This window comes from Podarcis liolepis (assembly GCF_965112155.1).
Source record: "Podarcis liolepis genome assembly, chromosome: 3".
In the NCBI taxonomy this organism is placed as follows: domain Eukaryota; kingdom Metazoa; phylum Chordata; class Lepidosauria; order Squamata; family Lacertidae; genus Podarcis; species Podarcis liolepis.
Window position 1 is genome coordinate 112647311 of NC_139557.1, and position 22874 is coordinate 112670184.

The following is a 22874-nucleotide window of genomic DNA, read 5'->3' on the forward strand; positions in this document are numbered from 1 at the left end:
ACTGAGGTTTTACCCACAGCGCCACCCGCGTCCCTAGTAGGAATTACAGTACTTGGCTGAATTAGATCAAGGATCTATCTATTCACTGCTTCTGAGCATGGACACTGGCTGAGATTCTAACTTCACTTACCTTGCTTTACCTAATTGATTTTAACTGGTCTTCAATGGTTGTCAAAACATAACAATTCTGAAAATTCTACCTCAGAAGCCTTGGACTTCAGTTTCCAATACAAATCTGACTTCCAAGGCCACTCAGTTGCTTTTTCCCAGTGTCACTGGGATTCACACGTGCCACAGTTTCTCCCACATGTCATTTAGAGAGCTGCTAATACAATTTTATGAGGTTTGCAATCTTTGAACTGGCAAGCCGATTGCTATTATTTGGGATTATCTGGCTTGAAGAATTCTGTGAAAGTTTTAACACGCCATGGTCAAAGGGATGGAAAACTGGGAGGGGGGGTACCCTGTTAAGCATCTCTGCTTATCAAGTTCCAGCTTTTAAAAAAGAAGAACATAAGTGCCTGTCTTATACCAGGCCACATAATTAAAATATACTCGGTGTTGAGTGTTGATTTCATGCTCTTTATTTCAGCTCATGGTAAACAGTGAGTGAGTGATTTCCCCCAAAACCTCCCCCCAAAATATACATTATTTACACAATGGGTCCCGCGTGATTGGCTGATTCACCTTCCCTCCTGGATTGGCTCCTGCAGGCCAATCCGGTTGCAGATTCACTTCCTCCTGAAGCCGGATTGGGCAGCTCCTGCAGACCAATCAGGTTGCTGCCTTCTAGCATCCTACCTGCCTATTGTTCTAGGATCCAAGCTTAGTACATAGCAATAATGTAACCCACTATTGTCTACACTGACTGGCAGTGGCCCTCTGGGGTCTCAGACTAAGATTTCTCTTGCCACCTGGTCCTTTTAACTGGAGAAGCCGGGGGCTGAAACTAAGCCCATTTGCATGCTATGCATGTGCTGTATCACAAAGTGCCTTTGGAAATCAGATGGGCTTATTGGAGCTAGTTGGCTCTTGTTACACCTGGGGAAAGCATTGTCATTGATAGGTGTTTCCATCTATTAAAGGCAGCTGGGATGATCCCACCTTAATTCCCTCTGGTCTTGACCTTTTGCATCCCCTGCTACCCTCCATGACTCAGGCACATTGCTCTGTTGACCAGCCTCCTGGTTGATGTTAAAGCATTAAGTATAAAGCCCTGTGCGGTCTAGGACCCACGCACCTACGGGACGGTCTCTTTTTAAAAAATAAATAAAAATATTTATTAATTTTCAACCATTTAAACACAACAAAGCAGAAAGACAAAGCAAAACACAAACCATTTCAAACACAGAACAATTTCAATGTCTTATCTTTCATTCCCTTATTTCCACGACCTCCTCACACCTCCCTTTTCCTTTTCCAATTCTATTTATTATTTCAGCAATTCCTTTCCATCTTCCTCTGTTTTCTATCCTTTAATTATCTTAACAAATTCTAGCCTTATTTTCCCTTTAATACACTATTAATCTATTTATACTTGATTCCTTATAGCATTTCTACTAAAGCCATATAACTTCATTCCAACATTTTTCTAACATTCATTATTTTTACAATATTTCTATAAATAGTCTTAAACTTTTTCCAGTCTTCTTCCACCAGCTCTTCTCCCTGGTCTCGGATTTCTGCCAGTTGTTTCCGCCAATTCCATATAGTCCATCAACTTCATCTGCCATTCTTCCCAAATGGATAAATCTTGTGTCTTCCAGTATTTCACAATGAGTATTCTTGCTGCTATTGTTGCATACATGAAACGAATTCTATCCTTCTTTAACACCAATTGGCCGACCATGCCCGGGAGAAAGGCCTCTGGTTTCTTCAAAAGGGTATATTTAAATACCTTTTTCATTTCGTTATGAATCATCTCCCAGAGTGTCTTAATCCTTGGGCATGTCCACCAAAGGTGAACTCTAATCCTCAAATTCGTCTGTTTTTCTTTAAATTCAGTCATAGCAAGTGTCAACTTTTGTTCGTCAAATTGCCTCTGTAGGGCTGGGGCTCTCTTTCTCTTTCTCTCCAGTTGTGTTACTTTACCTTCAGCAGCAACAGCTTTTTCCCTAACTTCCTCCACAGTTTGCCATATCAAAATAGGTTCTTGTATCAATTTCTGGGTGGTTTCTGTATTGGTATTATTTATACTTTCTGTATTTAAGTTAATTTTAGTAATTGGAACATCCACTTTCGCATTTATCATGTCCATTTTCCTGTGAAGCTGATCCAATGAGTCATTTATCTTATATAATGCAGCCACTAAAGCCTCTTCTGTCGACATTCCTCTTGGTTTTACAAAGACAGCAACAGAAAGAACAGGAGGGCCTAATAATAGACCTCTCCTGGATTGTTACCAAGTCCTCCCAGACCTTAATGTTTTGTCAGCAGTTGACTGGTCTGTTTTTCCTCTTCCATTTACCATAACACTTAAAAGATTCAAGGTCAGTCCCAGAGTCTCACGGTTTTTAACTTGCAGCTGGAAATTCCCCTAGTCCAGCTCTTGTAAAGCAACCGGATTCAAAGGCTTCCACTAGGGGGAAACAGTTTCTATTTGTAATAGTCAATAGTATCCTCTTTTAAACAATCCAAAGTTAGTTTCAAATTAGTTTCAATTTTCAGTTACTTTTACTCCTTTTTAAAGCAGCCGGAGACAGTAGAAACAATGTATTTCTCTTATTTAACTAGCTGTCAATGAACGTTTTAAACTCTGTCAATGAACATTCCAAAAGACGTCAGTCCTACTAGCAGCCCGTTTCCAGGGTCAGAGCGGCGGTGTTTTAAGTCTCTCGCTCTCTCCCGCAGGCATATTCAACCCGCAGCTTCCCCCTCTCTTCTCCTGCCTCCAAGAGGGGGTTTAATGTTCTTTACCGTTGGAAATTTGATCTTTTACAAGAGACCTTCCAGGACTCTAGCTTGCAACTTCATTGCCTCAGTCTATTTACAAAAGGGGAAGGCGGACTTCCTGTTTTGAACCTCCCCGTTACGGTGCCAAATTAAACATGTGGGGGAGGCGTAAAAGGTGCCCGCCGAATCCCACGTTCACAGACTTCTCCCGCTTGTGATTTTAATGGGTCTCCGCCTTCGCCGTGGCGGCCAGACCCAGATTCCCACGGAGCAGATTCCTCCCGGTCAGAGGAATTCCGCCATTACCAGAGGCGCCTCCCCGGAAGTCCCCTACGGGACGGTCTCTCCCTGCGGGACTTGACATCTTTCCGTAGGGCCTGCAACGCGGAGCTGTTCCGCCTGGCCTTTGGTTTGGACTCAGTCTGACCCTTATTTCCCCCCTCCCCTTATGGTCTTGATATGTCAGCTACATTTAAAATGAGGCTGCATTTAAATTGCATTTTAACCTGTATTTTAAATTGGTTTTTTTTCCCCCTATCATGTTTTTTACTGTGATTTTATTGGTGTTAGCTGCTCTGAGCCCAGCTCTGGCCAGGGAGGGCGGGGTATAATTATTATTATTATTATTATTATTATTATTATTATTATATTTACTTTTGTGCAGGGCTTTGTGACAGGTGGGAAGGATGGCGTGGTGGCACTTTGGGATGACACGTTTGAGAGGTGCTTGAAGACATACGCCATTAAAAGAGCAGCATTGTCGCCTGGCTCCAAAGGTATAACCTCATGCGTGAGTTTGGTGAGAGACGCCTTCCTGCAGAACCCCTCCCCAAAATCTAGGCAAATTGGGAAAACCTAGGCAGTCTGCTTAAGCATCTTATCAGAGCCACCATCAGCTCTGTATTGTTCTGCAAGTAGGGATCAGGGAGCAATTCCGTTTAATTCCCATTTAAAGATTAATCAGCCTAATTTTCACATCCCAAAACAATATGTGAACCGAAGCACATGATGATGATGATGATGATGATGATGATGATGATGATAATGGTAAATAAATAAATGTTATTTGCATCCCGCCCTCCCGGCCAAAGCCAGGCTCAGAGTGGCTAACGTCATATAAATAAGATGATATGCATAATACAAGTGATCAGTCAATTAAGATACATCCCACAATTAATTCCAACAATTAAAATTAAAACTGGAGAAGTGGCAATCTTCAGGTTAAAATTGGAAGCGGTTAATACTCACCAAGACCAACTGTTTCCACTGATATTATGAGGACCTATGAGCAGGCTGGGAACCTCCTTCGTGCTTGTTCTTATACGAAGAGAAAATGAGTCGGGCTGAACCCTGACCAAAGGCATAGTCATCCTTCAAAAAATCCGCACTCTTCTGAACGTTCCTTCCCTCTAATCTAATCTCCAGGGTTGCTGTTGGAAGATAACCCGTCCATTCGTGCCATCACCTTAGGACATGGGCATATACTGGTGGGAACAAAAAACGGGGAGATTCTTGAAATTGATAAAAGTGGCCCCATGACTCTGCTTGTGCAGGTACTATGACTTCCAGCATTTCTACACTTGCTTACTTTCATGTGATCTGAACTTTGGGTTGCTAATTAATCTCCATCTACCTCACTCTCTTTTCCTTTACAGTCAGATTGCTTTGGCTCTTGGTGTGAAGATCAGTTTGCTTTCAGAGTTTATAAGTTGCAAAGTAAAATGTTCCTCAAAATTCCTTTGTTTTGGTGTTGCATGTGTTGGCGGTTGCTCAGGTTTTAATCGCAAAAAATATGAGAAATATATGGTACTAGCAATGGACTTTAGGAAGAGGAAAAAATGGGTGGGGTTTTGTGATTTTGAGAAAAAGGACGGTTGCCTTTTCTGTTGCTTTGGAATCAATCTGAAACAAATGCGGCAGTAAATATGAATGCATCTACAGTGGTACCTCGAGTTACATATGCTTCAGGTTACAGACGCTTCAGGTTACAGACTCCGCTAACCCAGAAATAGTACCTCGGGTTAAGAACTTTGCTTCAGGATGAGAACAGAAATTGTGCAGTGGCGGAGCGGTGGCAATGGAAGGCCCCATTAGCTAAAGTGGTGCTTCAGGTTAAGAACAGTTTCAGGTTAAGAACAGACCTCCGGAACAAATTAAGTTCTTAATCCGAGGTACCACTATAGTATGGTTAAATCAACTAGATTAATATTGTTTATTATAGAATTGGAAAATCAAATACAAGAAGCAAAACAAAAACAAAAGCAACACATCAGAATACACAGTTGTTTTTGTGCTTCTCAAGTAGGGATGTGGGGAGAAATTCAATTCAGCACACTTGAAACCAAAGCTACTTAATTTTCACTTTCCAAAACTCCTGGAACGCATTCTGTTTGAAAACCAAGGTACCCCTGTATAGAGAACACTCTAGGATGTGTGGCAGAGCAGTTTCTGACCATGTGGCTAGGTTCAGGCAGAAATGTCCTAAATGGTTTATGAAATTATTAAGCCCTCCACCAGTACACAGGTGAGAAAGGAGGAGAATAAATGGGAATTACAGGGACCCTCGTTGCCAGAGGATGAGTAAGCAACACAGTAAAAAAAACCCACAACGCTCTTTCAAAAGTAATCCTAGCTTGGAATTGAAGCATAAATGTACATGATTTTCTTTGCAAACCACTCTTTTTCTGTATAAACAGGGGCATATGGAAGGGGAGGTCTGGGGTCTGGCAGCACATCCCCTCTTGCCTATCTGTGCAACAGTGAGTGATGATAAAACTCTGAGGATCTGGGAACTTTCCTCTCAACACCGTATGCTGGCTGTGAGAAAGCTTAAGAAAGGTAACCTTCCTTTAGTCCTATATATGCTATCAACACAGCACCTTTTTACTATCCTCCTTTGGGTCAGGCCCTACACCACACCCAGCCTTACACCTCACACCTGGAGCTGCTACTTTTAGGAACTGCTCAGTTTTACAACTGTTCGCATGCATAGTTATTCTCCTTCTGGGTAGTTTGTCCATCTTTGGTCCCCACCTTGCACTCAGCTCTCACCTGTGACCCCTAGAAGTTGTCAGTGTGCGACAGCGGCCATACCCCGTGAATGGCTTCGACTGACCGGCTAAACCAGTTGAGGGTTTAAGCTGATGGGTCTCAAACCTTCCGTGAGTTAGGGACTTCCCTTGTATGCAAAGACAGACTCTGGCAGATTGAGCAGACAAGACCAAGCGTGGGTCCTGTCAGGAGTTCAGCCTGCACTCGAGTAGGACCCTGGTAGAGACACATGCCCGACTGGCATGTTCTCTCCCTCCTGGTCAATCGTTTGGGGGCATCAAAAGCTTTCTTCATCCCGAACATCACAGCGACCGATGCCAACCGACACCGGCGCACTTAGGGATCTGCAGAGTTTGCTCATTTTGCGTGACAGAACTCAGCATTTTGGCTAATCTACTTTTATTTACATATAAACACACACAGAGCACTGCAACATGGCTCCCTCTCTCTCTCTCTCTAGCATCAGACAGCAAAAAGAGAAAGCACAAAGGACAATAGTCCCACTTCATGGAACACAGTAACACAAACATCCTGTCTCTGCCACTTCCCACTCTGTGGAGTCAAAACATATACCGTCATGTGAAAGACAAAAATCCCATGACTGCAATCATAGATCAGGAATTCTAACAGGTCCAGTGGTCAAGAGAGCAGTTTCTGCACATGCTGTAGAGGGAAGTAAGAGGCAGATGGAGCTCATTAACCTGGGAAGGTCGCTCATCTAAGAGAAGGCAAACTCTGGTCCTAGACTTCCACTGTCTTGTGGCTTGTATTTGAGAGAAAACCTTGAAACATATTCAGAATGGAGTCCCTAAAATGGTTGGATGGTGCTTCATACATTTCCAAGCACAATTCAAAGTGTTGGTGCTGACCTTTAAAGCCCTAAACGGCCTCGGTCCAGTATACCTGAAGGAGCGTTTCCACCCCCATCGTTAAGCCCGTACACTGAGATCCAGCGCTGAGGGCCTTCTGGCGGTTCCCTCATTGTGAGAAGTGAGGTTACAGAGAACCAGGCAGAGGGCCTTCTTGGTAGTGGCGCCCACCCTGTGGAACACCCTCCCATCAGATGTCAAGGCAATAAGCAATTATCTTTAAAAGACATCTGAAGGCAGCCCTGTTTAGGGAAGTTTTAAATGTTTAATGCTGTATTGTTTTTAACACTCAATAGGGAGCCACCCAGAGTGGCTGGGGAAACCCAGCCAGATGGGCAGGGTATAAAAAATAGATTATTATTATTATTATTTATTCCAGCAACTCCTGCAGCCAAGCTGGTTCAAAGCATATTGCTCTGCTTTCCTTTGGACCACATCAGCGAGGCTGAGCAGGAGGTCTTGTTGCCTGGGCAGCCCAGGACCTCCATACATACTGCCCAGGCTTGCACCCGAGTTGGTCACTTCGGTGCTGCTAGCGCAGCGGTTTGATTTCACCCCTGGCGGTGCACTCCATTGTCTCTCAAGTCAGATGCATGCCAACAACAACATGCATAGTTATTAGGGACACAGGAAGCTTTCCGACACTGCGTCAAACTTTTGGTTCTTCTAGCTCAGTGTTGTCTACACTGACTGGCAGCAGCTCTCCAGGTTTTCAGGCAGCCCTACCTAGAGTTGTCAGGGATTGACCTTTTGCATGGAAAACAGATGATCTACCACTGAGCTGCAGCCCTTCCCCTAAGACACTGGCTAATTCTAAGATGCTGATTACCGTATTTTTTGCTCTATAAAACTGACTTTTTCCCTCCTAAAAAGTAAGGGGAAATGTGTGTGCGTCTTATGGAGCGAATGCAGGCTGTGCAGCTATCCTAGAAGCCAGAACAGCAAGAGGGATTGCTGCTTTCACTGCGCAGCGATCCCTCTTGCTGTTCTGGCTTCTGAGATTCAGAATATTTTTTTTTTCTTGTTTTCCTTCTCCAAAAACTAGGTGCGTCTTGTGGTCAGGTGCATCTTATAGAGCGAAAAATACGGTAATCTGCATTGACTGCTGCCTTCCTTGGCATCGAAGCGCTAAACAGAAACTCTCTCTAAATGTCTTTTTTCCAGGAGGACGGTGCTGTGCCTTCTCCCCCGATGGGAAAGCCTTGGCTGTCGGGTTGAACGACGGGAGTTTTCTGGTAGTGAATGCTGATACCGTAGAAGATATGCTTTCCTTCCATCACAGAAAGGAAATGATCTCTGACATCAAATTTTCCCGAGGTGCAGAAGAAATAACTTCTTAATGAAAGGCTTTTTACCATGCAGTGTTACAAAATACCGAGTTTAGCCAATTATTTTCCTCTTTGGGTTTCTATGAAAATTGGGGAAAAATGAAAACTGCACCATCCTTGTTCAAGAGAGACGTAGCAGCAGACTTTGGGGAACCCAAAGATTTGCAGAAATGCAAAAAGTCTTTAGGGGAAAATCCTAGTGTTGTGTAGTGGTTAAGAGCGGTAGATTCGTAATCTGGGGAACCGGGTTTGCGTCTCTGCTCCTCCACATGCAGCTGCTGGGTGACCTTGGGCCAGTCACACTTCTCTGAAGTTTCTCAGCCCCACTCACCTCACAGAGTGTTTGTTGTGGGGGAGGAAGGGAAAGGAGAATGTTAGCCGCTTTGAGACTCCTTCGGGTAGTGATAAAGCAGGATATCAAATCCAAACTCTTCTTCTCCTTCTTCTAATGAGAAATGACTGTGTTTAGAACACTGACTGACTGGAGGCAGTGAACAGAATGGAGTGTATTAGAAAAGGGCATGACTGGCTGGGACCCTGAACAGAACACTCCATGCTGCAACATTTTATTGCAGGTCCCACTTGTTCCTCCAGCAGGTAGACCACAGGCCACATCCTATTTCTCAGACCTCTCCAGCAGTTAATTCTTCCCCTCTATGCTTTAGTGTCCCCGGTGTTTTCTCTGCAGTTTGTAGTGACGGGTGACATCTCAGTTCCTCCCAACTGTCACGTTTCCTTGTAATAAAACATGCACACGCATAATGTTGCAAGGAAACTGCTGTCAGCATGAAGTGAAACTTGCATGTGAAAGACTCTGGTGCAGTGGGTGGGAGGGGTATATGAATTATTATTATTTACAAAGCCCTAAAGAGCCTCGGCCCTGTATACCCGAAGGAGCGTCTCCACCCCCATCATCCAGCCTGGACACTGAGGTCCAGCGCCGAGGGCCTTCTGGCGGTTCCCTCCCTGCGAGAAGTGAGGTTACAGGGAACCAGGCAGAGGGCCTTCTCAGTAGTGGCACCCGCCCTGTGGAACGCCCTCCCAGCAGATGTCAAGGCGATAAACAACTATTTTACTTTTAAAAGACAACTGAAGGCGGCCCTGTTTAGGGAAGTTTTTAATGTCTGATGCTGTATTGTTTTTAATAGTCAGTTGGAAGCCGCCCAGAGTGGCTGGGGAGACTCAGCCAAATGGGCGGGGTATAAATAATAAATTATTATTATTACAATTTAGTACATTTGTATACCGCCCTTCATCCAGATCGCAGGGTGGTTTGCAGCGTAAAAATACAAAACGAAAACAAACTGACTAGCACTGCATTACCCTTACCATGTTCTTTCCTTTTGCTTGCTACTTTACCATTACAGTGCTATCTTGGTTCTCGAACTTAATCCGTTCCGGTAGTCCGTTCAACTCCCGAAACCGTTTGACAACCAAGGCGCGGCTTCTGATTGGCTGCAGGAGCTTCTGCACTCAAGCAGAACCTGCATCAGACGTTCTGCTTCCGAAAAACGTTCACAAACCAGAACACTTCCAGGTTTGTGGGATTCAGGAGCCGATCTGTTCGGCAACTAAGTCATTTGAGAACCGAGGTACCACTGTGTTTTATAACTCAGCAACATTCCCCCATGCTTCTGCAATGGAAATAAAAAGAAAACCACATCAAATGCCATGCCATGATTTACCTGAGATTCTTTCTTTTACAGATGCAGGGAAATACCTGGCAGTGGCTTCCCATGATAATTTTGTAGATATTTACAATGTGCTTACCAGCAAAAGAGTTGGCATCTGCAAAGGGGCATCCAGCTACGTCACGCACATTGACTGGGATTCAAGAGGTAAAAAACCTTGAATATGTGTCCTAGCCTGGTCTCCAGTGAAACAGATTTCATAGGTCTTTTTGACATGCTACAAAACATGTGTCTCCTGGAAATCAAAATATCCAGACAACCTCAACATTATATTACATATTTCAACATGAGCCAAGTGCATTTTGACACCGGGGCCTAAAATAACATTTAAAACAAACAAAAATATGTCTATTGGGTAAAACACTTCAGATGAGGGAGGTGAAACGGTTACTTCAAATCTACATTTTAAGCAGGCAAATCATTATTCATCATTATTATTCATCAATGCAAGCTTTCCCTGGCCAATTAACACCACCTACAGACTCAGAGTATGTGTTATATAAACTGGGCACAATTCAGCTAGTGATGTCAATGGAAAAGTTAATGCAGAACTGCTGTCGGAATGTGGGCGGAGGTTTTTTGGTGACCTCACAGCAGGGCAGCCAATCAGCAGCTTGTGCACCTGACTTCCGCTACAAACTTGTAGGGCAGTTTCTCCCCAAAGTTCTACTCTGAAGACGAATGGTATATTTAGATGGAATGCTTTGAGAAAGCTTTCTGGGCCTCTCCCCTCCTCTAAAATCTTACACCTGTCCTCGCTCTTAGTGGAATCCAGAGGTAATTTCCCCCCTGATGAAGAATACAGTTATTTTTGTAAGTGCTGAATAACTAGGTTTTAGTTCTTTGTCACAACAAACCATAAAGGGAATTTACCCTTCTTTGTCAAACCATATCTTAATTTAATAGTGAGGGAGCCTTGTCACAATATCCTCTTTCTTTTTGATCAAGGGAAGCTATTGCAAGTCAATTCTGGTGCCAAAGAACAGTTCTTTTTTGAAGCTCCGAGAGGAAAGAGGCATGTTATAAGATCCACCGAGGTAGGAATGTAAGGGATGGTGGAATATGTCATGAACTGAACTTTCAAAGTTTTATATATTGTTGTTGTTGTTGCTTCCTTGCTCTCCAGTAGAATAAGAGCATAGCGTACAGCTTGGTTTGCAGAGTTTCCTATTTGCCTTCGCCAAAGCTAGCTTGTGATCAGCCTGGTCCTCTGAGCTGTCTTATACTGTACTAGCCTCCAGAAGATTTCGACTACAACTCCCAGCAGTGCCACCTGAATTTGGTTTTTGCCAGTTTTCTTATGAACTGACCGGATCTGCAAAACCTAGACTAATTTGTGAAATGAAAGGAATGCAACTTTCCTTCAGGTTTCACACTTCTCTGGATTTTACAGTGCAGTTCTTGTCCCAAAAACATACCCAAATTTGTATTTTGGGGGGTGGGGGAAGGTATAACTTTTGAAATGTGTATATTGTGAGAAATACTTTAGAAATCAAAATATTTTTGAGGAAATGCCTAGGGAGAAACAGGGATTCAAACAAAACTTGGTGAACTTGATCTAGTAATGCAATGAGAAATTTCTTTGTGAAATGACCCCTCTCCCAATTGTATTCCTCTGAATTATTTTGCTGATTCTTTGTTTACTTGAGAGTAAGCCTGACTTCACTCAGTGGGAAATATTTCTCAATAGGCTCATATGGGTGTGCACTTTCAGACAACCTGTTTAAAAATAATAATAAAATAATAATAATAGTTGTTGCTTCTGTTGCTGCTGCTGTTAGAATATTTGTATGACATTCATTGTGATTGGTTTGCCCAAAATTGGTAGGGAGGTTAGATGAGATTGACTATTTATTGAGTATCATTCCAATTTGTTTGTGGGGAGGTTAGACAATGCTGTATCAAGCAATTATCATCCCACACTTTCCAGGGCATTTCCCCATCAGTTTCCTGATCACAAAAAGTCCAGTTTGGAGAGGAAGTGGGTTTGTTGCGCAAGAGCTCCAAATCAACAATCCCGCATTGTGAATTGGAATCCCATCAGAAAATAGCCTGGAAGCACCTGCAACGTCTGGTTCCTTCCTCCATCTCCCATATCATGTATTTTTAACCTTTGGTTCTGCTTTGAAATAAGGAATCTTTGGGTTTCTTGCAAGACATTTTTTGCAAAAAAGAAAGAAAAGAAATCCGGACGTGAGCTTAGTAGTTCAAGTTTTAAAAATAGGGTTGCATGGAACAGCACACAGTGATTTTGTGTTTTTAATGAGTCTGCTGCAATCACTGCCCTTTATTTGAGGCACATTTAACTGCACTACATCTTTGGAACAAAATGAGCAGCTGGAGGAACAATTCGCCCACTCTGTAAAAGTGTATGCTGCAAGAATCAATTCCCTAGAGGATGTGAGCTGCTCTTACATTTATGGATTCCATATATATATATATCTTTTCAGATTGAGAAGATCGAGTGGGACACGTGGACATGTGTCCTTGGTCCTACCTGCGAAGGGATTTGGCCAATGCACAGCGACGTCACTGTTATCAACGCGGCTTCTCTCACCAAAGATCGCACGCTCTTAGCTACGGGGGATGATTTTGGGTTCGTAAAGCTCTTCAGATACCCAGTCAAGGTAATGTTGCAATACAGCTCAGGTTTTGAACTCTTTATACACATTCCAAAAGCACGCTGGCAAATGGAGGCATCGTGTGTTTTAAGGGAAGATGGGAAATAAGCAGAAGGAATCCTCTTGGTTTCTTGCAGGGTCAGCACGCTAAGTTCAAGAAGTACGTGGGGCACAGCGCCCATGTGACTAATGCCCGCTGGTTACACAATGACTCTGTGCTTCTGACGGTGGGAGGAGCCGACACTGCTCTGATGATCTGGACTCGAGAATTTGTGGGCACCCAAGAAAGCAAACTAGTGGACAGCGAGGAGTCGGACACGGATGCCGAAGAGGATGGAGGTAACGTTGCCTATGTTTTTTTATTTGTTACACTTCCAAACTTCACGCCATGCATCCATACAGGAGCAGTTGAGACCAGATTTATGGGGTTTTTGTTCACTTAAGAGTCATTCCACACATTATGCAGGAAGAGGAGAAGGTGGCATATAAACTGGGCCTTCTTAGGTGAGCAACGAGATGCCATATTTTTGAATGCTTCCCCGTGAAAATAAAAACCTCTTTGTGTAATAAGCTAGCATATCAGGGCGAGGGCTGTGTGTCACCTTTCTGCTAGTTTACTACTTGCAGGAAGGTTCCCCCCCCCCCCCAATTTGGAGCAGCATTTAAAGGTATGTTGGCCCAGCCCTGCATTCTAAAATGGCACAGCCCAGAATTGTCCCAACTCGTCCTGGGTTGTGTGTAAATGGGCAAGAGACAAGAAGATGATGATCAGTCAGTGCTGTACTATCAAGTTTGCTAAATAAGTTAATCAGAGAGGACCTTGTGTCAGGAGCTCAGCCTACACTCGAGTAGGACCCTGGCAGAGACACATGCCCGACTGGCATGTTCCCTCCCTCCTGGGCAATCGTTCGGGAGCTTCATAATCTTTCTTCAGCCCAAACATCACAGCGACCGATGCCAACAGACATTGGCACACTTAAGGATCCGCAGAGTCTTCGCAGTTGCGTAACAGACCTCAGCAACTCAGCATTTTGGCTAATCTACTTTATTTACATATAAACACACATGGAGCCCTGCAACACGGCTCCCTCTCTCTCTAGCATCAGACAGCAAAGAGAGAGGGGGAAAAACAAAGGACAATAGTCCCACTTCATGGAACACAGTAACGCAAACATCCTGTCTCCATCACTTCCCACTCTGTGGAGTCAAAACATATACTGTCATGTGAAAGACAAAAATCCCATGACTGCAATCATGGAGCAGGAATTCTAACACCTTGGACCACCCTAATATTTACAAGTTTTAAACTGTCATGGCATTGGCCATGGGCACCCTGTTTTTTTGTTTTTCCTTAGATGATGAGGAAGCATGCTTTGTGCTTAATGAACCAAGCGCACGTTGATTTCTATGCTATGATATTGCAAGCACCTAAACAAGTGTCGCGTTCCATTTTGCATCCATCAAAGGTTATGACAGTGACGTTGCAAGAGAAAAAGCGATTGACTACACCACGAAGATCTATGCCGTGAGCATCCGAGAGATGGAGGGCACAAAGCCGCACCAGCAGCTGAAGGAGGTTTCCGTGGAGGAAAGGTATGGCAATGGGGAGGCACTCAGTTACTTTTCTTCATTGTTCCATCAAGGGGCCTGCTGTTCCACGCAGCTCCAAAACCTACACTGAAACATCCACGTTACTCTGCAAACTAATGCACTTCCTCTTTGCAATGAAACATGTTTATTTCAAGGTGTTATATTGCAATCATCCATTTTTTAAAAGTTCTTCTGCGTATACTTTAAAGTTCACTGTGGGTGCTGATACGTATTGCGTTTTTAAATCTACAGCTCATCTCCCTTATTTGGATGCTGCCATATCTACCAATTCTAAATTCTAGCTTTTCTACATATTGTGCTGAAATAATGTGTTCCAGGTACCACCAATCTGTATTGTCCATATAACTGGGAATTCTACCATGTACTTCTTTCAGATGGAAGTGGAAAAGAAAAAACCTTTCCCCATGGTTTTGGGTTTGCATTTGGGGTAGTATTTTTTCTTTTATTAAAAAAAAAAACAACTTTCAGCAGTTGTAGTTACATTGCAGATCTTTTCATCAACCCGCAAAGTTTATGGTTCTCCCTTAGTGTGGCTGCCAGAGTTTGGCCTGGCAACTTTGCCTATTATTTTAATAACTTGGGGAAATCAAGACGCTATTCAGGAGACATGCCTCTACTCCAGCAGCCCATTCTGCTACCTTCCTTTCTCCACAATCTGTGTAGCAGAACAGGAGCCCCGCTTGCTACAGGGGGCAGGGGCAGGGGGCAGGATGGTTTGAAGGATAAAATGAACTATAGAAGTAATGCATATAAAAATAGCATGAAGCTGATAAAACAAAACTTGCTGTCTCTGGGTCAAGAGCTGGCCATCTTATCTGCTAGGTCCAATTCTTATGTTATCTTTTTTAAAAAAACACTTTTTATTAGTTTTCCAATATACCCCCAATAATAGCCAAATTATAAGAATAACAATTCCCAAATTATACAATTATCAAACTGCCGATTGTCTTCCAATTAATACATCTTAGTTAAAGTGGTTCCCGCATGGTGGTTTGGGTGTATTTCCGATCTTATATCACTGTGTTCCATAATCTTAATTAATGCCAGTTGCATTTCAGTTATAATAAGAATCCTTTAGTCAGCAGCTACATAATTAATGATTCCATTCATGTTGTTATAATATATAAATTTATAAAGCTTCAGGTGAGGAACTCAGACTTTTATCTTTTTTCTGCCCTGCGTGTCAAAACTCTTATGTCCATGGATATTCCTTCTGTCCATATATGGTGTCGTCTCTGTTACTTCCCAGCTGTTGTTCTCTCCCATTGTGGCTTCAGGCGGAACTGAATCTTGAAGTTTCTCAGAGGTCTTATCTCTCCATTCCTTGCTTCGATGTCTCAGAACAGGCAACAGTCTGGTAGAAACCATTCTGTCTCACTAGTAAAACATGTCACAGATCTTTGCCATTTACCCCTCAGCCTAGGAAAAGGTGGGCAGTTTTTGAACCCACTGAAGATTTAATATTCCTTTCCAACACTCAGAATCTCTGCAGCATTCTTATCACAGCCCCCAGATTCTTTTCCTTCCAGCTAGAGATTTATGGCCCAATTAAACTATGTTTTAGATTACATTCCATCAGTAACGCAAACAAATCTCAGTCTCTTTTTCCTGTCTGTTGTTTTTAAGCAGAGGTGAGGGGAATTACTCTGTCTTTCCAACACAGTCATATTTGAGCTTCCCCTCACCCTTCTTTCTTCATTTCAGATCACACAGTTTCCATCTCTGCTTGTTAATAACAATATTACTCCAACGTCCCTTCCTCACTTGTAAATATCTTTTTGTCTTGCATTCCGGGGAGGGTTGCTGAATCATAAATATATAAAAGAAACTTAGAATAAACAAACCGTGTGCTTCCCTCTCCCCAACCGGCTCTCACACTGAAGAAAATATTATCTCAATTCAAACCTTTGATCCATGTAGCTGATAAGTTCCACAGTATGTTGTTGCAGCCCTTTTCCATCACGCGCTGGTACTTTAAAGTCAATTAAAAATCCAATTAAACAGAGAACCTCTGCTTCTTAATGACGGCGTAGGAGAGTTTTCGCCAGGCAAATTGCTTTTGCACTCAGCGCCTCCCTGCCTCCTGCATTCCATTCCAGTGCGAGAGCCAGGTACCGATACGAACTGTGAGTGAAGCCTATTGCCCCCGTCCCTGGGGGGAATTTGCAATGATGATTTGCCCTCTGTCATCCTTGTTTTTCATTCGCCAATGATCCCCCACTGTCGTGGGGGCTGCCTCCATTAAGGTAGGATGGACCGGAAGCCCAATTCTTACGTTATCCAAGAGGCATGGGTACTGATTGCATCCTCAAACAGTGACTGTACCTCATCAGTTTCACATAAGGATGGCATTTATTCAAGGGAGGCATGACGTCCTGCCTCAGCCTCCCTTACATGGGTTGCACAGCAGCAATGGTAGGCTCCGGCAAACTCTCATGCGATTTTGGTGAGATCTCAGAATATTTTGGCGAAATTTCACTGGAAGCCAGCGCTGTTGCTGGAGCCACATCTCCACTGGTGGTGGAGGTGGCAGGGTGCCTGTGTAGGTGCTGCCCCTTGGGCTTCTGCCACCTGAGGCAGCTTCCTCCCTCTGCCTCACGAGTGGGCTGGCTCTGCATGTTATCTCTTGCTGCCACCATGTGAAAGCCTTGTCAGCGAGCAAGACCACATTTCAAGCCTGATCTTGAAATTCCTCTCCATGTGAGACTAAATGTGTTGGGAGACCAGAATGTCTAAAAGAACTGCCTCTGGATTTTATCATTCCCTCTCCATTTCGGAATATCCCTGCTATGAGAAAATCAGGATTGAGGGAGGGGGACGAGTGGGAAGGCTGTGATTTGGAGGAGAACATCATATGTGCAATGGAGAATTAATGGGGGGTACAGGAAGATTGCTGTCTGCATTAAAAAAACAGTATGGATGCGAGTGCATTTTTCTTCCAGATTCTGTGGAAGGTTTTTTTATATAAAAAAAATCTTAGGGTATTTACTTGATGCAAAACCGGTACCTTCATGCTGTTTGAAAGGTAGCCTTTTAATTTTTGTTTGAACACGAGAGGAAGGCAAAGCGACAACAGGCTCAGAAAACAACGAGCCAAAATAATAGGTTTAGAAGAACGTTTTGGGTGCTGCTGTTTGCCACTCCAGTGCTGCTAAGCAGCTGTAAACTGCTTTTGTGTTGAATAAGCGGGGCTTAGAGTTGTTTTGCTTAGCTGGAACAGGACAAAGGATTCAGAGTTTGCTCGTGGATCTAGCTGGCACTGTTTCTCCAGGGCTGCAAGAGGCCTCCGCTCTCTGCATTGTTTTTATTTACTGCTTGTGATGTGTGCAGAGCAGTCACTGCTACTCCTTGAATACAGAATACGTGCGATTCCTCTGTCCTCTCCTTCACGTTGGCACCTTCCTTGCCAGCAAAAGGCAGTTAATATGCTGTGGCAGATCTCCATGGAAACACTATCAGCTGGCTCAGGAGGCCCTCTGGTGTAGCAGAGGCACCATAATAGTCACAACATGCTGCTGCTGCTGCTTCCTGTGAGCAACATGGAAATGGGCTCCATTTTTTTCACTTTTAATTTGTACACCGCCTTTCTATCTTACAATACCCAAGGCAGTTTGCAAGCTGAAGAAACAAAGAATGCACACCTTATACCAATCTAATCCAATACAAAAATGTGATAATGAAACGTAACTTTAAAATAAGCAACTTATATCCCATAAAGCAATATTCAACAATCCATTAGAATAGTATTGAATAATATTAAATATCAGCATATAAAAATTAAACAGAAATCCACTCTTTACAGCTATAATAAATAGTTTCTAAACTTTAATCAATAAAACAACGGCAAGTCACAGTGCATAAAATAATACAATACAAATTGAGAAGCAGAGACTGGAGGGTGGGGCAAGGTGGGTGGAAGGAGGCCTTGCCTGATGAAGTCTCTCCCCTCACAGTCTCCCCTCCATAACTCTGACTCTTCTCCAAACTGCAGACCCAGACTTGACCACAAAACCCACACTTTTTGTTGGCAATTTGTCCCCCTGGCAGTCCGTACCTGACCAGATTCTTCTTTCAAATGGCTGGGACTTTCCTTCTCCTTCCAAGGACACCTGCATGGTGTTGCCTCTCCCTCTCTTCAGATTCCCCCTAATTGTATGATACCTTTGCCATAACCCCTTGGCTCCCCACCCACAAATGAAAGAAACATTAGATCTTCACAGAACAAATAAGCAGATTGAGTTATGGCGAATGAAGCTGTCCTGTCTGTGCAAGGACTTCCAATTGTGCAATGGAACTTGCCCTCTTTCTCCTCCCTCTTCATGACCCCTCAGCCTGTTCTGGTGTTTTCCCCACTGGAGCAGATTTGCAAGGTGTGGTGGTGGCAGAGGTGCAGGAAGAAGAGACGGGAAGGAAGTTCCATTGCACAAGGGATATTCCTTGCTGGAATGGGATGACTTCGTTGGATTCAACCCACTGTTGCAATATGTTACGTGGCCACGCTGAGAACTCAGGTCTTGCTTGTTCTGTTTTGAAACGTCCTTACTTGCAGATGGTGTTGGAATCAACACACCGGGCCCTTTCAAGCATTGCTCCCTCTAATTGCAAACTTGGATGGTGAGCACCCACAGGAGTTGAACCTGAATGGCACCACTAAGTAGTGAGGAGGAAGCAACAGCATGCTCAAGAGAATCCTGGGATGTGTACAGTTATGAAAAATCATTTTTAACAAACCTAAAGGATAATAAAATATATATCTCCAGATGGCCCAGTAACGACTGTGTATGCTTAGTAGACAGTGTGTTGAGTGTGGAAAATAAAAATGGAAAGCTGGGTTGCTCTGCTTTGAGCTCTTTGCGGCTTATAGTACTCCAGGAGAAGGATATGGTTGCTGGCTAGTTGGCTGGCAGGAGGAATGCTCCTGTTAGGCGTCGCAATACGCTGCAACATTTTGTTCCAGGTCTCGCTTGTCTTACACTATTGGTACAGTGCGTTCTGTGTCCTGGAAATGTCAGCACATCCTAAACTGAAAAGTGTGTTAATCCATTAGCAGAGCCCTTTGCAGTGGCTTGGTTCGCGCAACATGACAAGCCGAACTACGGCTTACTGGGATTGCTCAAATGGGTGGACTCCCCAAGACGCATTTGCAGCTGTTTTGCCCTGTTTTGTTTTTAAAAACTCCTGAGCCACACTGAGGCGAGCCAAAGTTTGACTTGGTATGTGATCTGAAGCTGGAATCACGGCTATACTTAGTCCTTGAGAACCACGAGTTGCAGCTAACATTTTTTGCTTGGCTTACCATGCTGTGTGAACCAGGTCAGTGAGACACAGTGAGATCCTTTAATTAAAGCTACTCGTGTATTTCCAAGAAGTCTACTGGAAACTACTAATAATTTCATTTTTAAAACATTTGTATCCCATCACTCTTCAGATAACTTAGGTTGATGTTCATGGTTCCCCTACTATATACCTTTTATCTACAGAAACAATTTTGTGTGGGTTGGTAGCCATTTGATTTTTCTCATAGCAACTGGCCCCAGTTTGCTCCAAAAGGCTTATGGCCGAATCCAGATTTGTCTTCTCTAGATTGTCTTCTCCAGATCCAGCTGTCTGCCCACTGCATTGGCTGTCAAAGTCACCAGATTCCTATAAGAAACTACGTTGCACAGAGTAAAATAACAACAAGCCAGCAATGAGCCAGCTGCTACTTGCCTGTGTTGAATGTTTCAGTTTACAAAAATGAAGGGTTCTAAAAAGTTATAACATGATTTGGGAATTCAAAAGATATCTTAGTTAAATTAATATGGTTTAGTTTTGCTTGGGAAGTAGTATGTGTGTAAAATTGCATAGAAATCATTGAAATGATTGCGAAGTATTTGCAGTTATATATTAATATTATTATTTAGCATTACCTGGATTTTTCAAAAAAGATAATTCTTTCAAAAAGATAATTCATAAAATTTTGTGTGCTGCTTCATCAGATGTAGACTTAACCAAGCTAAATATTGTCCAGTCACTAAAATAGTAGCAGATTTGAATTCCTTGCACCCAAAAACGTATTTGTCAGAGCTGTTTAACCTGTTCGGTTTCTGCTTTCCGAAGGAGGGAGGTGTGTTTTGTCACCTTCTTGAAAGAGATTAGTTTCCTCCCAGCCAAGCAACTTCTCTCTTTCCCTGACTTGATGCATTCTTTCTTGAAGACCACCCACACCCAGGTTCTGGCCTCGAGTCTTAGCCTCCTCTCCCCACACACCACTACAGTCTTGCTTTTCACACCTCTGCAAGCATCTGCCATCTGTATCCACTCCTCTGCTCACCAGCCAATATTTGTATGTGCCACTTATACGGAGGAACACATGCCAATCCTCATAAAGCACAGCAGCTGTAGTTCCAGAGCCTGCAGCAGCCATCCAGGCTAGATGCCAAGAATATCTTCCATGTTGTCCCCTGGGGTTTTTAAATGTTGAGTTTCCAGAAGCTGGAAAAGGAGGGAGAGTCTCTCTCTCTCTCTCTCTCTCTCTCTCTCTCTCTCTCCTCCTTCTTACAAACATTAGGAGCATTCAGACAGCTCCAACAATGCGGATTGAAACCACAGTTTCTGCTGCATCTCTTGCCAAAAAGTGTTTGCTGGACCATTAGAAGCCAAGGAGAGGCCACTGGAAACCTTTGCTGCTGCCATGGTGGACGCTTGTTAGACACGTGGACCAGCTGAGACCAGCTCAGCCTGATCTCCTGCAGGCCTGGAAAACCAGGGGCAACCTTCCAATTATTCTCACGACTTTTTACCTTGCTTTACAGTATACTCAATTGGCTAACAATACAAGATTGTTGCAACAGCTTACTAAAAATAAAAATAAAAAGCTTTAGCAACAAATCTAAATGGCGTTACAAACCAAACCCTGTTAAATGTAACAGAGACCAATAGATTATTTCAACCGGCCACCAGTTGTTTGAATGCACATTTAGCCTCAGCAACCCCATTATTAAAAAAATGCTTTAGGAAGTTTACAGGCTATGGACATCTCCCTAGGTAACTTATTTCTAGACTCGAGGAGCCACTACCGAAGAGACCCTTCCCTGACCCATAAGGCCTGCTTCAGTTTTTGGTGGCGTCTTCACAGGGCCTCTCTGTCTGGTTGTAGAGTAAGAGAAAAATGACTTGGATCCTCATAGGTCACAGCTATGAGGGCTAGAAATTTCGTGCATTAAAAATAAACCAAATCTACAAGATACCAGCTCTCTCCATCTTCAGCACAATGTGGTTTGTGTGCAGAGGAATTGTATACTTGTGAGAAATAGTATTGGTGCCTAGGGGTTGTATTTAATTTTCCAAGCCTTCATAAAGCACAGTTTATGAAGCGATGGACGGACGCCAAAGCTCCCCCCCAAAAAAGTCTCATGCTGTTTTCAAATCTGCTCTGGAGAGTTGCAGTGGGACCCAAAGCCAACATAGGAAGTGTGCTGATGAGGAGAGGGGAAGAATGTTTTGTCGCACAAGGAGAAATCCTTACACTGAGGGAACCTTACCCATAGTGCTACATTGAATATGCCCCACAAACACTTGGGTTTTAACCTTAAAACATTCCAGGCTGGGTCATCCTTTTAAACCCAAAAAGGAAAAAAAATGCAATTGAGTTCCATCACCTGGTCTGAAATATACTCAGAGTCGAGAGTGGATTTCATGCTCTTTATTCAGCTCATAGTGATGAGGAGGAATGAAAGTCCCCTCAAAGTATCTGCTTTATATACATTATTTACACAATGGGCTGCACGTGATTGGCTAATTCCGGAATTCTCCTGTAGGCCAACCAGGTTGTGGATTCACTTCCATCTGGAACTGGATTGGGTGGCTCCTGCAGACCAATCATACTGCTGCATTGTTCTAGGACCAATCAGACTGCTGCATTCTGCATCCTATTCTAGGACCAATCAGACTGCTGCATTTTGGATCCTATTGGTCTAGGACCAATCAGACTGCTGCATTTTGGATCCTATTCAACTCAGTACATAACATGGTCCATTTTGAGGAGTTGATGGAGAATTGTTTTTTAAAAGCTGCTGGTTTGAACCTCATTTCTGCATCCCTAAAACTTCGTTGACCTTGATTCTTCTTTCTCCAAATATTTTGTTGTTTCCTTCCAATTCAGGGCTTTCCTCTACAACAGAAGGAGAGAAGTGAAATTTGTATTGTAACGATTGTTTTAACAAGGCGGGTCTGGGCATATAAATCCTGTGGTGATTTTAGTATGTGCGTTTCATTGAGAAAATTAATGGATGTTTCTCTCTCCTCTCCACCCCCCCCCCCCGTTTTTCTTCTTTCCCTTCTCGTTTTGCTATCTCTCCCTCCCCTCCATCTCCTCCTTTCTCGTCCCCTTCCTTCTTTTTCTTGCTCCTCTGATTGGCTCTCCACCCCTTGCTCTGTCTGCTTAATTTAGGAGTGGGGCACTTATCAAAGGAGCCACAGGAACAGTCTCGCGGTGTGGGAGTCCTAAGAGAAGTGCTCCCACACCACGGGACCATTTGGTCAGTAGCGCGACTGTCCCGGACAAGCCAGGGCAATTGTAAGCCATACAGTTTTATATTTAGGACACGAATGAATTGTACCTTGGATGAGAAAGATATTTATATGCGCCAGACTTGAATCGCTTTAACCAAGCTGGCCATATTGTTGATGGTACTTCTGATGTCTGCAGTTGTTTGATGTTACTGATATGTGGGGCATTGCAAAGCCTTTGCATTTTGCCTATTACTAACAGCTGATTTGTATCCCTTGTTTTAAGCATCCGTCTGTTTTGAATTGCATGGCCGGGTGAAC

The 22874-nt window shown here is 43.4% G+C and overlaps 1 protein-coding gene across 6 annotated transcripts in view; it reads left to right on the forward strand.

Moving 5' to 3' along the window:
- EML6 (EMAP like 6) overlaps positions 1–22874 on the forward strand; it is a 162958-nt gene that overhangs the window by 98159 nt on the left and 41925 nt on the right. For 5 of the 6 annotated variants that reach the window (XR_014523523.1, XM_083494006.1, XM_083494007.1 and 2 more), the window contains 9 exons: positions 3557–3668; positions 4318–4445; positions 5589–5730; positions 7977–8129; positions 9847–9978; positions 10780–10868; positions 12282–12458; positions 12590–12791; positions 13919–14045. Coding sequence is in view for 5 of the 6 variants with exons in the window: in XM_083494006.1 (XP_083350132.1) it covers positions 3557–3668; positions 4318–4445; positions 5589–5730; positions 7977–8129; positions 9847–9978; positions 10780–10868; positions 12282–12458; positions 12590–12791; positions 13919–14045 (1262 nt within the window). In the remaining variant the exon portion in view is untranslated. Of the gene's footprint in view, positions 1–3556; positions 3669–4317; positions 4446–5588; positions 5731–7976; positions 8130–9846; positions 9979–10779; positions 10869–12281; positions 12459–12589; positions 12792–13918; positions 14046–22494; positions 22621–22874 lie in introns of all 6 variants that reach the window. The other variant, XM_083494010.1, reaches the window with a different exon arrangement.